The sequence below is a fragment of the Mustela putorius genome, unplaced genomic scaffold (assembly GCF_011764305.1).
Source record: "Mustela putorius furo isolate JIRA1106 unplaced genomic scaffold, ASM1176430v1.1 tig00000680_pilon_pilon_pilon, whole genome shotgun sequence".
Classification (NCBI taxonomy): Eukaryota; Metazoa; Chordata; class Mammalia; order Carnivora; family Mustelidae; genus Mustela; species Mustela putorius.
Genome location: NW_025421442.1, coordinates 445,856 through 464,189, shown reverse-complemented (window position 1 = coordinate 464,189; position 18,334 = coordinate 445,856). Strand labels below are relative to the sequence as shown.

The window sequence follows — 18,334 nt, the reverse complement described above, 5'->3', positions numbered from 1 at the left end:
AATGGAACCGAAACAGGTCAGAATTTGCCAGCAGACATTAGTGTGTCGTGTTCCTGACAGGAATGGTTGTATTGGCGACTCCAGAGGGCCCTCGTTTGGGGCTGGGCGCTGAATGAGATGCTGACACACGATCAGTCAATTTTTGTCAAAAATACTGATTTCCTATCATTTTGCATGATCATGTGAGCTGCTTATTCCCCTCTTGTGTCTCTTATGCATTTCCTTGATTACCAGAGGAAAAATGCTCAGTCCAATGAAGAGTAATATGTATATTAATGTAAGGGTATATGCACACACAGTAAAAACTTAGCATTCTTCTTACAGTAATGGAAAGACATAAATTAAGGGACAGAATGTTTTATTTATAACTTTGAATATTATAACACAGAATTTTAAGAATTGGCCCCCTGACAATGTTGGCTGCATTCAGGGTAAGATGAATTCCAATAGAGTCCCCATTCCTAACAGTTTAACAGTGTCTCTTATGCTGACCCCAAGGCCAAAGAGACCTGATAGTTACAAACATTAAAACCCTAATTCAGATAAAGGAGTCTTCCAACTTTCACATTATGTTTAACTGCTCCAACCTAGTCACAGTCACTGTCTCCCTCCCAACCCTGTTTCTGCCCAGAGGACACCACCTGGACCTCGGTACAGCACAATGGCTCCCAGCTGGCCAAGGTCAAAAGCTTGAATGGAGAAAGCCCCCAGCCCCTGTTTTTCAAGTACACAGCCAGCCCGGACCAGCTGCAAGCCATCATGGACGGTGCGGACGACTGCCGGCAGGAGCTGGTCCTGCACTGCAAGAAGTCGAGGCTTTCCACTAGTCGTGGTGAGTAGTGGGAGTCCCTCGCCATCGCAGGCTGCCGTGCCCGCCGTGGCAGGGGCCTGACCCCGGTGCCCATGTTGCGATCAGGACTTTACAGAGATGCTTTTCCTCGGAGTGAATAGCAGGCTCGGTAAGTGTGACTCCTCGCTCAAAGCGGAGAATGAGCTGGGAAGTCTCTTCCCGACTCAAGTAGGCGACAGATCAGTGAAAGTCCCTCACGAGGCCGTGGGACGCCGGGTGCTCAGCCGCCTCAAAGGGCGGCCACGCCTCCAAAATGTTCGGTCTCAGACAGATGGGGGACAGCATGCGGGCTTAGTTATCTGGAGATTCTTTGTCACGGGCTGAGTGGGATCAGTCTCTCGGTCATTATTAATAGGGAGCCTTGTCGGTGTCACGCAGCTCCTCTCACACGGCACACCCGCTGGCGGCTCATTCTGCGTAGCGCTACTGTTCTTGAAAATTCTATTTTTGGTTTCGTATTTTCTTCCTCTGAAATACCTCATTTTGTCAGAATGGTCTGTTGTGCCCAAATTTCGAGACCCCCCAAAGATGACCACCAGAGTCCAGAGTCAAAGCCAAACAGCAAGGGTCGTTTATTACGAGTTTGAACCCAGACCTCTGCGCACTTGTTGCTGGTGATGCTAAGAGGTCCTGAGCTCAGGATCACAACACTTTTTATACACTATTTTTGGGGAGGCAGGGACTTAGCATACATCATAGTATCTTGTAACAAATCGCCACATACCACGGAAAATCAAAAAGGAACTCTATAATATGACTGGTACGCTACAGGCTGGGAACAGATTATTGGTTGGGTCAAAGGGCTGTCATTCTTCAAACTGCTGAGTTGGTGCCGCTAGGGTATGTGTCACCTCAGGATTGACCGGGGTCTTCCTGTCAAGCCGCGGGGTGCCAGATGGTTGTTATCTCTCTGCCCAGAGCCGGATGGGGGGTCTGGGAGCAGCCATTCTGTCAGGTTCGATTCTGGGTGTGGGATGTGTGGCTACAGAGCGTCCATAGAAAGTCTGCTGGTATTTTTCCATCTCCTCATGGGTTAGCAAGCGAAGGTACAGAAGCAGAAATAGCGGTAATGGTTATAATTTAGGCATCTCAGGTCATCAGGGTCCTCTGAACTCAAGGTCCGAGCCTGCCACTCAGAAGCCCAGGGGTTCATCTCCCCAAGACTTTCATACTCAGACACTGACCTCGCCGGGACCGAACTGCACAACGTCGATGAAATGCGTGAAGCAAACGCTACCGTTGGCCTTGCTCCAGCGTGTGGATGCATGGTTTGTGCTGGGGGCTCAGTGCTCGTTGTGACTGGGCTCCTGCCAAGCACATGAGCGAGCTAAACCGGCTTGCTCCTGGGACGGAGAAATCAGCCTCTGGAGGAGGAACTCATGGTGGCTTGGGCTGCTGGAGCAGGAAAGAGGTGAAGGCAGAGTGGTGTAGACGCCAGCCGCTAGCAGGGTCAGAAAGCAAAACCCCCTGGAGTCCGGGAACAAACTCATGCGTGCTGGTGTGTGGTCTGTGCCACAGCCCGGACGCGCAGCCCAAGTTAGTAGAGAATCCCCACATGGAGGGAAGGCCTCTCACTACCTGATTCACAAGGGATTGCTCGGCTGAGCCCCCTCCCACAGCAGTAAATAACACAGCCACTGCTGCGACCAAACCGAGGCTTTAACTGGGGTTGGGGTGGAGACGGAATGAGGGACATCGTAGCTACCCAGGCTGGAGGCTGCACTTGCGTGGGCTGCTGCTGGAGAACTCGTACAAACCTCGGTGACGAACGCAGTCCAGCCTGTGATCCCAGCAGCCCTTCATTACGGAGCAGGCGAGGCCTAAACAGTGCCGCCTGACACTTAAAAGGGTTGCACTGCTTCACAGCGTGTCATCCACGGACACGAACGGGCACAAGGAGCATTCCTCGGGAGCCCTCAGTGGAGGTTACGTGGTGGGAAACCACCCGAGGCAGCGGCCGGGAGCTTAAGAGTGTCATGGAGCGGACCGGGACCGGGAAGGGGAGTGTCAGTCAGAATCGAGTTTTTCCCCCAAGGATTCTCGTGTTCAAATCCTCAGCTGTTCTCAGGTCCCCGGGGTTTATCGTGAGAGGAGAGAAGGCGGAGCCCTGGCTCCTGTGGTGTTCCGGGAGGTTGCTGGGGAGCCGTGGGCCTCAGCTCGTGTGAGGGTCCCACAGCCTTTGCCTGCAGTGGCCGGCAGGTCTCTATCCTGCAGGTTTCACCGGCTGCAGTTCTGGGGGCCTAAGAGGGAGCTCGAGGTCGGCAAGTGCTGATCCCAGGACACTGTTCAGTCTCCATGCTGTGAGCGTTAAGGTCCCTGAGGATTGACCTTGTGGCCAGAGCAGAGGACAGCCAGCGAGGGGCTCGGGTGCCACAGGTGTGGGGAGCCCTGTTCCCTTCCCTTCAGCCTCTTCTTCCTCTTCGCCTTGTTCTTAATGATCCTTCTGCAAACTCTCTGGATTTCTCCAAGAAACCTTGAGCCAAATGCATTCTATACCTTAAACAACACTTGCTGGTTCTTACTTGATAGAGAAAATAAGAGATTCGGATGTAAACAAACAATTGTGCATCTGTGGGCAATGATTTCTTTGCTCCTCCATCTATGAAAAGAATGTTGAAAAATCTTGTGTTTAAAATGGTGTTTTAAAAAGTATCTGTTGAGTGGAAAAGATCTTCCACCCCCTACAGATAAGTTTCAACACACTGAGGGGAAAAAACAAACATCGCCGACACTGATTTCCTGGCGCCTATCTCACCCAGCTGCCTGCGGTGGGCGGTAATGAGTGCGGCCCGTGTGCACCCACTGGGAGGCTGTGGGCAGGTGCAGGCTCATCGAACAGGGAGCCATAATGAGCGGTGGCGGATGTAAGTTACGGAGAAGGTGGGACGTGTTCCAGACTCCCGGTGGGGGCCGGGTGGGACAGCCTGAGGGTCTGAGGGAGGGAGCATGCTGAAATGGACAGGCATCTTCGCTGGTGGCTGATGGAGGTCCCTTCCATTTCTCCTGCTCTGGCTCTCTCTGTTTGTGAGGCACTGTTCCCCTCTACCCTCCCGAGAGCCCTCCTCCCTGTCACCCTGACCCTGCACATCTGCCCTAGGGCCTCAGCAGAGGACACAGTCCAGCAGAGCTGAGGTGGCCTCTGGTCCTGTTGGAGCATTTGAATGTTGAGATAGACTGGCCTCAGTTGTCCAGAGCCCAGGACCCACCTCGGGCATGAGGGAGGCTTGTCAGGCCATGTCTGTGGTTTCCAGATACAAAGCCAAAGTGTCAGTACAAGAAGCTCGTTCCTCCAGCAGACTTGGAAGACATGACAGAAGAGTATGGGTGTTTTTGTCCAATAGATAAGAAATCCGTATTTTGTCCCATATTACATATTTCAATGGCATTTTAGGCTCTCGAACGGCTTTTGGATGCAGTGTACAAATTACTCTGGTTTTCATTCATTCCTTTTTTTTTTAATAACAGTTTTTTCAATGTTGTGTCCAAATAAATGATGTCATTGGAGTCCTCAAGAGAAATGTATAGATATCATGCCTGAATGAGTTAGGGATGACTTGCTCATTTTCTAATAAAAGTAAAACATATGGTGAGAACCTAAGTCTAGACGTGGAAATATTTCTTAAGCCTTTGGAAGTCCTCTTTGAAAGAACTCTTGTGGAGTTAACCTCTGCTCATCTGTGTTTTAGACAGAGGGGGGTAGAGGACTGTGCTGGGGAGGCAGTGGGGGGCAATGTAGGTGTCACCTTTCTCATACTTGTCTTTCAGATGGAACCCCAGTGAGCTGGTGGATTGGAAGAACCAATGAGACACACACTTATTGGGGAGGTTCTCTGCCTGGTGTTCAAAAGTGTGCTTGTGGATTACAGGGGAACTGCCTTGATTCTCAGTATCACTGCAACTGTGCTGCCGCCCGGAATGAATGGTGATTTCCCTATGATTTCCCTGTGCAAACTGTAATTCTGTGTTGCTTAAACTGTAAGTTAGGCAGACATTGGACATGACAGTTGTATAAAGAGAAGAGATTAATGTATTCCCCAGCCAGTTTGAGGTGTAAGCTTTGATGTGTACTGTGTAATTACTCTGAGGACTGAGGCATGAAGGTAGCTATTTCTGCTTACCTGTGAGTAACTAATCATGTCCATTTTATTTTTTTCCTAATAAGACAAGATAGGAATACCAGATTAATGTTTCCCATTCACTGAAGGTACCATTATCCAAGTTCCTACTGTTAAGTTTAACCCAATAGATACGATGACAGCCCCGTAGCCAACCCCGCATGCTTGCTCACCTCCCTCGCTGCCAGCTGCATTTTTAAATGGCCTCATAGGGGAAATCAAACAGGGTCTAGGGTGCATAAAAGGGGATTATGGGACACAAACCTCTCCCTGTCGCTGGAGGTCTCAGAAGACTTCCAAACCCAGAGAGGTGGTGGAAAGGGACCGACCTTCCAGCTAACCCCCCAGGCAGCAAGAAAGAACTCCCTGAAAACACACATCCACACACTTGCCCTCACACAGATCTGGAGTTCAATTTACACAGTCCTTGGATTAAGGTAGTGTGGCCACTGGTCAGCAGTACCGATGGCTCATCATGAAAGTATGCGACATTCTTGCTAGAGGCCTGCCCTCCCCAAGGATTCCCACAGATAAAAATGCCACCAAACATGAGCTCACAATCAGGGCTACACAGCCCCAGGGCCAGAAGTGGGAGACAGAAGAAACCACGGAGTAAACAGATGCCTAAAAATCCCAGATCATGGATACCTTAAGGACATCAGAGAAAATAAATGCGTGAGCTGTTGGAAAAATAAGTCCTGGGATTGATTGAGAAAGCAACCAGATACTATTGAAAAAGGTGATCACGACTTATAAAAGAACCGAGTGAACGTTTAGAAATGAAAATATTCTCATTGAAATTTAAGACTTGGCAGATCAGATACTAGACACACGGGATCAGAACACTGGTGAAATGGAAAATGCACGTAGATGAATGGCAGGAACTCTAGCCCAGAGAGATGGGCATGGGAGGAAGGAAAGCGGGGACAGGGAGGGGAGATCTGGGGTCAGAATCAAGTTTCAACAGGGAGACAGGTGATAATTAAGGACCAAAATAGCTAAGAAGTGGCCAGACTTGAGAAAATACTAGCATACTAGGCAGGATAATAAGAGTAAATCCATCTGTAGAAACATCATGCTGAAATCAAGGAAGATTAAAGAGCATGTGAAAGGGAGTGGAGGTGACCAGAAGGTGTCAAAGCAAGGACTGTTGGAGCCAGGCAAGACCCCCTCTGTGGACCCAGCTAAGCCTGCAGGCACCAGCACTCCCCTTGCTGTGCAGCAGTAAGTACTGTAACTGTCTGGTTCCAAGTGTGTCCCCAGACAAAATACAGGGACACCCAGATAGACAGACAAACACAGAAGAAATACACCACCAGCTGACTCCAGAAGACAGTTTCAAGAATGTTTTCAAAATGAAAGTGGGTGATCTGGTAAGGAGAGTTCCAGACGCTAGAAGAAACATCGAGGAAAGAAATGTGTAAACTCAGAGGTTAACAGAAACACAAGAGGCAAATGCGAGACACCAGTCATGTGTCAGGCATGTACCATACGGAAACAGGAGGGAGCAGTCCTGACCAGGAAACAAAATGATTGTGATTGACAGAGGACTACAGCCAGGGTTAGAAATAAGAATATGATTGAACTTAGAAACTTGTTTTGTAGAAGTTTGTCAGCATTAAATGGCTCATAGTGCACACATTAAGAACCTTGAGAATTGTCATTCTGAACCCTAGATCTGACATATTACCAATGTCTGTATTGATTAGGTCCCTAGCCTTCGGTACTGCCTCTTGTTCTTTTTTTTTTGTGGTGAATATTTCCGCCTTGTCATTTTGTCCAGATAAGAGTATATGAAGGAGCAAGTAAAATGCTAAAAGGGTGGCAACAACCCCAGGAAAATATGCTTTAACCAAATCAGAAGAGATCCCAAGTCGTGAGGGGGGAGAAAGGGGATAAAAAGAGGTTCAGAAAGAAAGAAAGAAAAGAATTAAAAAAGAAAACGAATAAAGAAAAGTATAAAAAAAGAAAAAATATACATATATATTAGATAAACTAGTTAAAAAATGTTAAAAAAGAAAAGGATAAAAGTTAAAAAAATTTTAGCAGAAGAAGAGAAAAAAATGAAAAGAAAAAAATTAAATTAACTGCAAGACTAAAGAATCACAGGGAGAAAGCCATGAGTTCCGTGCTTTGCTTTCTCCTCCTCCGGAATTCTGCTGCTCTCCTTGGTATTGAAACTGCACTCCTTGGCTGGATTTCTTGTTGATCTTCTGGGGGAGGGACCTTTCAGAAAGTGGTAGTTTTTCTGTTTCTAGAATTGCTGTTCTTCTTCTCTTCCATCTGCCGATGGATTTGCAGGTGTTTGCAATCTTTAGATAAGCTATCTAGCTGATCTCCTGCTAGCTGAAGTAGTCTCAGCCTGCTACTTCTCCGCCGTCTTGACTCCTCCTCCATAGTGCACACATTAGGGTTTCAAGTGTCAGCACTGAAGAATAGAAACAGTGTAATATTCAAATCCAAAGAGGGAAGGAAGGAAAAACGGGATTTTAGGAACAGTTAATTCAAAAGAAGGTAGGAAATAAAAGTTAAAAAGGAAGAGGAAACAATGAGCAACAAAATAACGTAAGAATATTATGAGTAATGAGGCACAATAAATGTGACAAAAATAGCCATTTAAATGCAGATAGGTCATTTTGAATTAAAAATAAGTATATCCGTTTGTACACCTAGAAATGTTGAAAGCAAAATCCTAAAACAACTTACCAAGCAAATGTGCACAGAAGTAATTTAAGTTGAAAAGTCTTTTTTCTTTTTTAAAGATTTTGTTTATTTGACAGGGAGAAAGGGTGCCTATGCCCATAAGTGGGGGGAAGGGCAGAGGGAGAGGCAGACTCCCTGCTGAATGGGGAACCCAGCAACTTGGGGCTCATCAGAGGATCCTGAAATCATGCATGACCTCGGCCAAAGTCAGATGTTTAACCATCTGAGCCACCCAGGCGCCCCATAATTTTGAAGTTTTAAGTAGTACGATTAGTATCACCATATCATGATGCTTTTTAATTTTACCAAAAAACCCCTAATAATCCTAAACTCGTATGTTTCTAACAAAAATGACTCAAAATGTATATATAAAATAATTGTCTGAATTGAAAGAAGGAATATACAAATCAACCATTGTAAGAAGAGGTTTAGACATACATCTTTTAGCAATTGGTAAATCATGCGAATGACAATTATTAAGAATATGGAATATTTTTATATGAAATCAACAGCTTGATTTGGTAGGCCCTGAAAAATACAGAATATATAATTTTCTCAAGCACACATGGCACATTTTTGCAAAATGATTTTCTTAGTTTCACAAAGCAAAACCCCCAAAATTTTACAGTAGTTGTTTTGGTATGGACAGTTTCTCTGATTATAGGACAGTTAGGTTAGAAATGAATATCAGAGGGACAAAAGTATAGGAGGCATTTCAAAGCCACAAATGATTAGAAGCAAGGAAATGAAGATGAAATTTTTCATAGGAAATATGGTTGCCTACCAGGAAAACCCAAGAGGATAGACAGAAATATTGTTGACATTAATGAGAATCTTGTAGGGCTAGCCACTGAATCTTAGAATAACTGAATTCCTACAAAGAGCTTATTACCATAAGAAAATATCATGAAAACTACTGCAAAATCAGGATGAAGACTGTAGATTCTGCAATAAAGATAACAGAAATATGCAGAACTTTTATGTTTTATTATGAGATTTTAAGAAGATGTATCTAAATGGAGATATCACAGGACTGCCATGAGTGGGAAAAATCAGTATTTTCTTGATCCACTTAATTCCAATGCCAGTCGTTTGCCAGTGTTTGGGTCGGCGAGGCGCTGGGAAGATGCGCATGGGAAAGCAGTGGTCAGTGGCAGTTCCGAAGGTGAAAGCAAGGACGGAAGACTGGCCCTCCAGGACTCGGAGTGTCATGGGACTGCAGGCTCTGAACCAAGGGCGTTTGCCAGTGGGATCAGCGAAGGGAACAGCACAGCCCGAGAGCGAGCCCGGGAGCTTTCAAAACAGGGAACTCTGGGCGGTAATCATTCTGTGGTCCCCAGGCTCACTTTCTCCGGAAGAATTAGGAAACATGAAAGCCAAGCCGGTGTTTGTTCCCTGCAGCCTTTCCCAGAACTCAGGAGTCTCGGCGGCTGTGTTGCACCTGAGAAAAGGTGTTCTGTGAAACAACCAGAGAAAAAGGTGTCTCTAGAGCATTGGGAACTGAAGACCAGGAGGAAGTGGCCTTGGAAGTCGCATCACTGAGTGCTTGGAACCTATCGTGAGAGTCCTCACGCCGAGAGAGCAACACTCCCAGCCTTCGGGAAAAGAGAAACATGGAGAGACAAGAAAAAACCTGAGACGTAACTAAATCCGGCGATTTCGAATGAGTCTGGTGACCCTGGCAACGAATCTCATCCTACGTGAAGCGTGGGCATTTGGGAATGACCTGTGCTGAGAAAGAATTCTCAGTTCAGAGCTGTTTAAAATTTCCTCAGGCTCAGGAAGCTACTTTGCAAACAACAGAATGAAAAAAGTACTTAACTATGATATCTGCCTTAACACACAATTACCCGTTATGATTTTCCTTAGGGTTTTTTTTTTTTTTTTTTTTTTTTTTTTTTTTTTGCAGGGTTCTCTGTGCTTTGTCATTGCTAAAAACAATTAAAGTGTAGCTTTTCACTACATTATAAATGTAGCTTTTAAATGGTTCTTTAAAATTCAGGGTTACTCAATGAATAACTAATGCCCTTGCATTTTCCCTCTAAATGTTCTACCAAAATAGCAATGACAGGAATGAAAATGCTTATTTGTAACATTTCCTGATACTTAACACCAGGAATTAATTTTGCTGTGTTAGCCCCACATTTATAACAAGGATTTTTCCAGACTGACTCCCCCCACGATCCATGCTACCTCTGGCTTGTGACCGTCCACCTGTCCCCGTCTCAACAAACCAGGTGTTCCGTGTTTGGGACGACCTTCCTGTGTGCTTCCACACACAGAAATCGCAGGGCCTTACTCAGATAAAGTCCTGGGGTTTTGTTCCATCTGATTTTTGGAAACCATCTGATTCCAAAAAATATTGTTTCAGAACCTTCAGGATATTTAGTTCAAATTTTTGATATCTTGCCAATTTGCTCCAGCAGTCACTTTGTTACACTTTTAAAGCAAAATAAAAATGCTAATAATTTTAAACTTCCTACCTCGAAAGAATATTTTTGATGCCTCAACAGAATTGAGGTTCTACACAGATGCAGCACTCCTGAAGGGAATATTAGACAAACTATTATCTGTTCTAAATCCGAAGCACACATGTAATCGAAGCAGGACGTAAAACATGAGCAGCTCACAAGGTGCAGAAGAATCTTCTTTCTTTGACCAGAGCAGTGGTTGGTGGCACAGCTAGCTTCCTACCAGGACCTCTGGCTCTAGTCCGGTGTTCGGTACATTGGAACCATAGATATTCAGTCCCAAATATTCACTTACGTGATTTTGTTATATTACAATTATATTTTCGTCATTGTTTATAATATCCACAAGATTCCTTGGGGACACTGATGGTGGCTCTTATGCCCACACCCCTGACACGCGGGACCTGGCAAGGAGTTGCTGTGCACCAAACGTTGGCTGAATGAACGGATAGTGACAGTCACAATGAGCTCTTCCCCCACATTACCCCATGTGTTAATTCTAAGAGCACATTGTGTCATACCTTCCGTTTGACTTAATCAACCTCCTCCGTCTTTCTTTCTTTTTTAATGGATGGCATCGATACGTAAGGAAGTGCTTAGTGACCATGATAAGGATTTTGGAAAATTGAGATAAAAAAGAAAAATGTGGGAATTGAAAACCTAAATCTATTCAGTTGGGCGTTTTTTAGTTGTTGTTGTTGTTTTGTTTTGTTTTTAACGAAGCCAGGCAGATCTTGCGTGTGTAAGTTTTTCATTTAAATCTCACAAAAAAAAAAAAAAGAAAAAAAAAGAAAAGAAAATCTCACCAGGCGGCCATGTGGGAAAGGGCAGCGAGTTGCTTCATTGCAGGGAAATATAATCTCGTGCTCGCAGTGACAGTTATGATTTCAGTCCTGCCGCTGTTATCTCTGTGGTCACACAGACAGACAAGGGGCTCCAATCCTTGCGTGACCTTACTAAGTACGTTACTATGTCAGAGCTCAGATGAGCCTTTTGAGCTCCTCATTGTTACCTATTTACAAATTTAGCTTATCACGTCTTGTGCTGCAGTAAAAGACTATTTGCTTCTTTTCCGGATGTCGTTCAGAACAACACTAAGGTGGTCGTATTTGTTTTGTAGGACCAGCGACACAGTAGTCCTTTCCCACAAGGAGCACCTGCCAGTCACTCAGGTTGTGATGAGAGACACAGGTCGACCACATTCAGAAGCGGCTTATGTGCTGGGGCCTCTGCTTTGCTCGGGGGACAGTAAGTAGAGGCCAGATTAACTGTCTTGACCTCTGGAAATGCATGTCAGTGTTTTAGGAGACATGTAGCTGCCTGAATCTGTAAAAACACCATCTATGCTAATACTCTGCATCTCATTAGGAATGTGTTAACCTACAAAAGAAGTGTATTCTGCTTGAGAAAAAAATGAGGAATATTGTATTACCTTCAGAGTGTGTGTCCTCTGTGTAGTATTTGAGTCGGACTATCACTGTGAATGTTGGTGGGATGATCTGAAACACTGATCACCTAGTCAGCAAAATCTAGTGATTTGAAAATTAATTAATTGGAGTAAGTATTGGCTGAGTGCTGAGATGTCTAAAACTGGTAAGATACTGGGAAACGGGGTGCCGGAAACCATCACGTGCCTGTTCGTTGTCACGCTCTGACAGTTGCGAACCTCAGTGGTCCTGACTGTCCTCACTCCTCCCACTGCATGTGGATTTCTCTGAAGACTTCCCTCTCCCAAACTAACTGAAATAAAGCAGATCCACTCTACCTTAATTTACTTCCTTCTAATCCCTCTTGAATACGTTCTCTTCCAGCCTTCTTCTTTATCACTCCCTAAAAACTGCCTTTTCCAGGTATTAGTGAGACCTCAACCTGGCTAACCCACACCTGCTCTCAGGTGGCATTGGATGGCATCGGACCTGACCTTGACCTCCTGTCCTCACTCACTCTGATTCACGTCTTTGTTCAGCTGCCAGCTTACCCACAAAAGTCTGGGTTTTCCCTCCTTCCTTCCCCATGCCAGTGGCATTATCCTGTTGTGGTGCCCCCGGCCTGCGCCCTCAGCCCTCCCTCTCTACTCTCCAGTGGGGAGCTGTTCCCAACAGGCTGGTGGCTTTAAATCCCACATTGAGGTCAATGATTCTGCCATCGCTATACCCCAGGCTGTCCCCCTGCACTCCCACCCCTGCCACCCAGCTGCTTAGGCTGTACCTCTCTGCCTCAGTAGGCATTTCAGAACAGTTTATCCAAAAGAAGGAAAAAAAGTGTTTCCATGACAACCTTCCCAACTCAGGGCATGGCAACTCCATGCTTCCTTTCATTTAGATGGAAAATGTAACAGCCACTCATAACTTCTTTCCTCTCTTAACACACATTGGACTCATCCACAAATACAAATTGTATCGCTTTGAATTTCAAAACCGGATCCAGTGCCCCCTCCCAGTGGCTTGACTCACCTGCTTGTAGCTGCTTCTGCCCACTTAGCAGAGATGCCAGAGAATGGCCAGAGGGAAAAGTCAGGGCACATCAGTCCTCTGGCCCAGACTCTCCAGTGGCACTCATTTCAGAGCAGAGGCCAAAATTCAACATCTACCAAGGCTGTGGTGGCCAGCCGTTCCTGGGGCTGCATAGGAGATGTTGCCATGTGGAGATATCCTGGCATTTCTGAGCCTTGCCATTGAGAAAAAGGAAGTTTCTTACATCAGATGACAAAAATATTGAGAGGTGGATAGTCACAGTGTAAAGAACATATGAACATGCCTTGACGGATGACAGTACAAAGAATTGTTCTTCCCACTCATGACCTTAGACTGCAGACCACACTCTGTGTCCAGACAGGACAAACTAAGCACACCCACCCCATCTCTCCAATGAGTGCCCCTATGAAACCTGGGCAGAACTCCTAGAACAGTTATCTCAGGGCTCTAGGAAGCTAGGAGAGACAAGGAGGAGAAACCAGGAGGCATCATTTACTTTTCCCTCTGGTATCTTTCGGTCAACCCAGACATAGGCACTGGGTCAAAGACAGAGATGTTCCAAGAGAAGCCGTCGAACCCTGGCTAGAGGCCAGAACAGAAAGTTCCTAACTCTCAGGGAATGCAGGAATCCCATTTCCCTCTTTTTCTATCCAGGCAGACCCATGATGATAGCAGCAAAAGCTGCACAGGGAATGCACAAGAGCCAGGACTTCAGAAGGGGACTTTTGCCCTGCATAGGGCAGCTGTGGCTCACAGATGATGGGAAGACTCCTCTTATTTTTGTTTTCTTCCTCTACTCACCCATTGCTTGGCAATGGACCAGGTACAGTTGCATAGGAGAGTATTTCAGAGCAGTCTCAGTAGAGCCTGTTTTCCAGTTCCATGACTGACAAGGGAGACCAGGGGATCAGAAAGTACCTGGAAGAGCAGCAGGAGGCAGCCATTCAGGAAAGCATGCTATATGTTGTTCATGAAGTCCGAGGCTCACCTTGGAACCACACATGCATGGATTTGGTCCTAACCGTAGACCCAAGAAGTTGAGAACTGAATGGAGAGTTGACCTCCCAAGACCCAGGCTGGTGCTGGGTCGTGCACAAGTGAGGCAGAGCTGAGTCGTGCTGCAAAGGCTTTGGAAACTGGACTGCCATTAGAGACAGCCCACAGAAGGCAGGTTGCAATGTGTGGCCAGATCCTAACTAGGCCAAGTGCCTGCAAAAAAACCTAAATAAATTAAAAACAAAAAATAAGATTTGTATATATGTATATATGTGTATATATGTATGTATACATAATATTCATGTACAAATGTAATCAGCATGCTCCACAATATTTAAACAAAGCCCAGAATTTATTAATATAATATTTAAAATAGCTAGGAAGTCATCCAAAATTACTTAGCACAAAGAATCTGAAAAATCTAAGCTGGCTTAGGAAAATGTAGTCAACAGATACTAATGCAATTGTGACACAGTGGTTAGAACAAATTGATAAAGAGTTTAAAGCAACTATTACATAAGAACTCTAACAAGTGATCATAAACACTTTTGTAGCAAATAGAAAAAAAGAGCATTTCACCAAAGAAATAGCATATCCAAAGAGCTAAATGAAAACTCCAGAACTGAAAAATATGAAACTGAAATAAAACATGTCCTGGGTGTTGGTGGGAATGCAAGTTGGTGCAGCCACTTTGGAGAACGGTGTGGAGATTCCTCAAGAAATTAAAAATACAGCTTCCCTATGACCCTGCAATTGCACTCCTGGGTATTTACCCCAAAGATACAGATGTAGTGAAAAGAAGGGCCATCTGTACCCCAATGTTTATAGCAGCAATGGCCATGGTCACCAAACTGTGGAAAGAACCAAGATGCCCTTCAACAGACAAATGGATAAGGAAGATGTGGTCCAAATACACTATAGAGTATTATGTCTCCATCAGAAAGGATGAATACCCAACTTTTGTAGCAACATGGACGGGACTGAAAGAGATTATGCTGAGTGAAATAAGTCAAGCAGAGAGAGTCAATTATCATATGGTCTCACTTACTTGTGGAGCATAACAAATAGCATGGAGGACATGGGGAGATGGAGAGGAGAAGGGAGTTGGGGTAAATTGGAAGGGGAGGTGAACCATGAGAGACTGTGGACTCTGAAAAACGATCTGAGGGTCTTGAAGGGCAAGGGGTGGGAGGTTGGGGGAACCAGGTGATGGGTATTAGAGAGGGCAGGGATTGCATGGAGCACTGGGTGTGGTGTAAAAAACAAGGAATACTGTTATGCTGAAAATTAAAAAAAAAAAAAAAAGATGTCGTGGGTGGACCAAATAGTGGATCTGAGATGAGACAGTCAGTGGCCTTAATGATGGGAATGACTCATATGATCAAAAGAAAGAAAAAAATCTTAAAATTAACAGGGCCTCAGGGAACTCTGAGTCAACAACAAAAGATCTAACATTCATGTAATTGAACATCCAGAAGCAGACCAGAATAGTGTGGTGCTGGAAAAAAAAAAAAAAAAGGAAAAAAAAAAAGGCTGAAAATTGTCCAAGTTTGGCAAAAAGCAGACTTGAAAAGTTGAATGAACTTGAAACAGGATAAACTCAAATTCACCTCCAGACACACCATTATCAAACTGCTGAAAACAAAGGCAATGGAGAATGTTTTAAAATCAACCAGAGAGAAGAGTAATGCATCATCTGTAGGTGAACTCCTACTCAAATGGCCGTGACTTTCTCATTAGAAATATGGAAGCCAGGAAGGAAGTGGCAAAACATTTCTCAAGGGCTAAAAGTAAAGAATTGTCAGTCTGGAATTCCATATTCAGCAAAAACCTCCTTCAGGGGTGAAGATAAAGAAATTCTCAGATGAAGGAAAGCTAAAAGCACTCCTTACCAAGAGATACTTTAAAAGACTTTCTAAAGGAAGACTCAGAAGGGAAATGATACCAGAAGGAAATTTGGGACCTCAGGGGTATAAAATCAGCATGAGAAATGGTAAATATCAGGGTACATATAATAGCTTATTTTCCTCTTGAGTTACTTTAAATATACCTGTGGTTGAAAGCAAAAAATACAACATTATTTCAAGGGGCTCTTAATTTGTACAGATGGCATACATTTGGCAGCATTAAATAAAGGGCACACAGTAAACTGACAGAGTTGTTGGCCAGGTTTTGACATATGAGTCCAAGTGGTTAAAATGTAGATTCTGAGCAGGCTCTGAAAAGGTAAGTGTATATATTGTCACTCCTAAAATAACCAACCAAGGAACTGCTACAGACAAACAAAAATAGAATACTAAAAAAATGTTTAAACCCAAAGGAGATAGAGAAGAACAAAAAATCACAAGGAAAAAATAACAGGAAAAAATAATAAAATGATAAAACTAAATTAAACTTGTCAACATTTATATTTAATATGAATGGTCTAAATAAACCAGTTAAAGGACAGATGGTAATGACTCCATTATGTACTTTGTACAAGAAACTCACTTCAAATATAATGATATCATAAGTTTAAAAAGTGGGGTAAGGAAAGATTACCTACACAAACACTAACTGAAAGAAAGCTGGAGATTCTGTATTAGAATTTTTGCTTGAAAGCATAGAAAATTAATAGATACAAAAAGCAATTAAGAAGACATAAGAATCTTAATAAGCTTCAAAATACATAAAGCAACAACTGACAGGATGCAAAAGGGAAGTAGGCAAAATCATAATTATAATTAGAGATTCCAATACTCCTCTCTCATTAATCTTTGGAACTAATGGGGGGGGAAACAAGCAAAGTGTACATAAAACCTAATGTCACCACAAAGCAACAGAATTTAATTGACATTTATGGAACACCCTACCAACAGTAAAATACACATTATTCTAAAATGCACATGGGTACATCGTATTCTGTGTCACAAAACAAACTTGAGCACATATTAAATAAATCACACAAAAATACATGCCCTGACATAAATGAACTAAACTAGAAACAACAGAGTGAGAAAGTCTTCAAACACCTAGAAGTTAAACACCAAACTGCTAAATATTAAATGAGTCAAGGAGGTCTCAACAGACATTATAAAATATATTGATCTGAATAAAAAAGAAAATACAACATATCAAAAATGGTGGGAGGCAGTTATGTCAGTGCTTGGAGAGACAGTAATAGTATTAAATGCTTGTATTATGAAAGAAAAAGGTCTCAACTCTGATGTAAGCTTTTACCATAAGAAATTAGAAAAAGAAGAAAAAATAATTCAAAATAGCAGAAGGAAGGAAATAGTAAAGATAAGAAGAGAAATCAATTAAAGACAGAGATCTATAAAAACAAAATATTTATTAAAGAACAATAAAATAGATAACTCTCTAGCAAAACTGTTAGAGAGAAGAGAAATATTACCAATATGAGGAGTGAAAGTTGGAGTATCACTACAGACCCTATAGACATCAATAGGATAATAATGGCATACCACAAACAACTCTACACATGTCAGTTCTCCAATGGAGGTGAAGCAGAATAATTCCTTGAGAACCACTAACTACTAAAACTCACTCAAGATAAATTGAACAACTAATAGAGTCCTAGAAGTATTGATAGAATTGAATCCAGTCAGAGATGACTTCATTGGTGAGTTCCACCAAAGAAGAAATAGCACCATGTTTACACAATCTCTTTCAGCAAATAGCAGAGGAAATTCTTTCCAACATTTTATGAGGGCCCAACATTGCCCCGATACCCAAAGTAGACAAAGAAAATGCAAAAAAAAAAAAAAAAAATTAAGTCAGAGATAACTATGGACAGCATCATCACAGACACATATACAAAAATCCTCAACTACATTAGCAACAAATCCAGGAACATTTAAAGAATAATACATCATTGCCAACTGGAGTTTACCCCAGGACACAAGGCTGACTGAGTGCAGCTGACCCTGGAACAACATGGGTCTGAACTAGGCAGGTCCACTTATGTGCAGATCTTCTTCTTTTTTTCAAAACATACAGTACCATCCTGTAAATGTGTTTTCTCTTCCTTGTGATTTACTTAATAATATTTTGTTTTCTCCAGCTCACTGTATTGTAAGAATACAGTGTATAATACTATAACATGCAAAGTGTGTGTTAATCAAATGTTGATGCTTCTTGGTAAGGTGTCCAGTCAACCTGTCCATTAGGCTATTAGTAGTTAAGTTTTTGGAGGGTCCAGAGTTACATGTGAATGTCCAACTGTGCAAAGGTCAGTGCCCCAACCCCCTTGTTGTTCAAGGGTTGGCCATATTTGGAAATCAATCAATGTCATCTACCATATTAACAGTTTAAAGAAGAACAATCACACCAGGTGCTTTTTTTGCATCAGTTGATATGAACACGATCATTTGAATTACTATGATTATATCATGAACTAACATGATATATTCATATCAGATACCACTCACAATAAAATTCTTAGCAAACTATGAATAACAGGGAACTTCTTGATCCTAATAAAGATTATCTATATACAGAACAGCTGGCAGCACGGTCACTGGTGAAAAACTGAATCCTTTCCCTGTAGGAGTAGGCATGAGATAAGAATATTCAATCTCACCGCTTCTGTTCTGTGACTTCAGTCGCACTGGACATCCTAGCCAGTGCGGCAACCAAGGAAGGAAGGAAGGTCATCTAGGTTGGAAAGCAAGAAAGAAAACACATGTTTAGAGCAGCTCTGTTTGTGAATGACCGAAGCTGGAA

General features: G+C 43.3%; 1 protein-coding gene across 1 annotated transcript in view; it reads left to right on the top strand.

The window, feature by feature from the left end:
• Positions 1-18,334, top strand: part of LOC101693459 (contactin-associated protein-like 3) — an 87,057-nt gene that overhangs the window by 44,993 nt on the left and 23,730 nt on the right. The window contains exons 11-13 of the mRNA XM_045083036.1: positions 632-832; positions 4,616-4,772; positions 11,260-11,387. Coding sequence (XP_044938971.1) covers positions 632-832; positions 4,616-4,772; positions 11,260-11,387 — 486 coding nt within the window. The remainder of the gene's footprint in view (positions 1-631; positions 833-4,615; positions 4,773-11,259; positions 11,388-18,334) is intronic.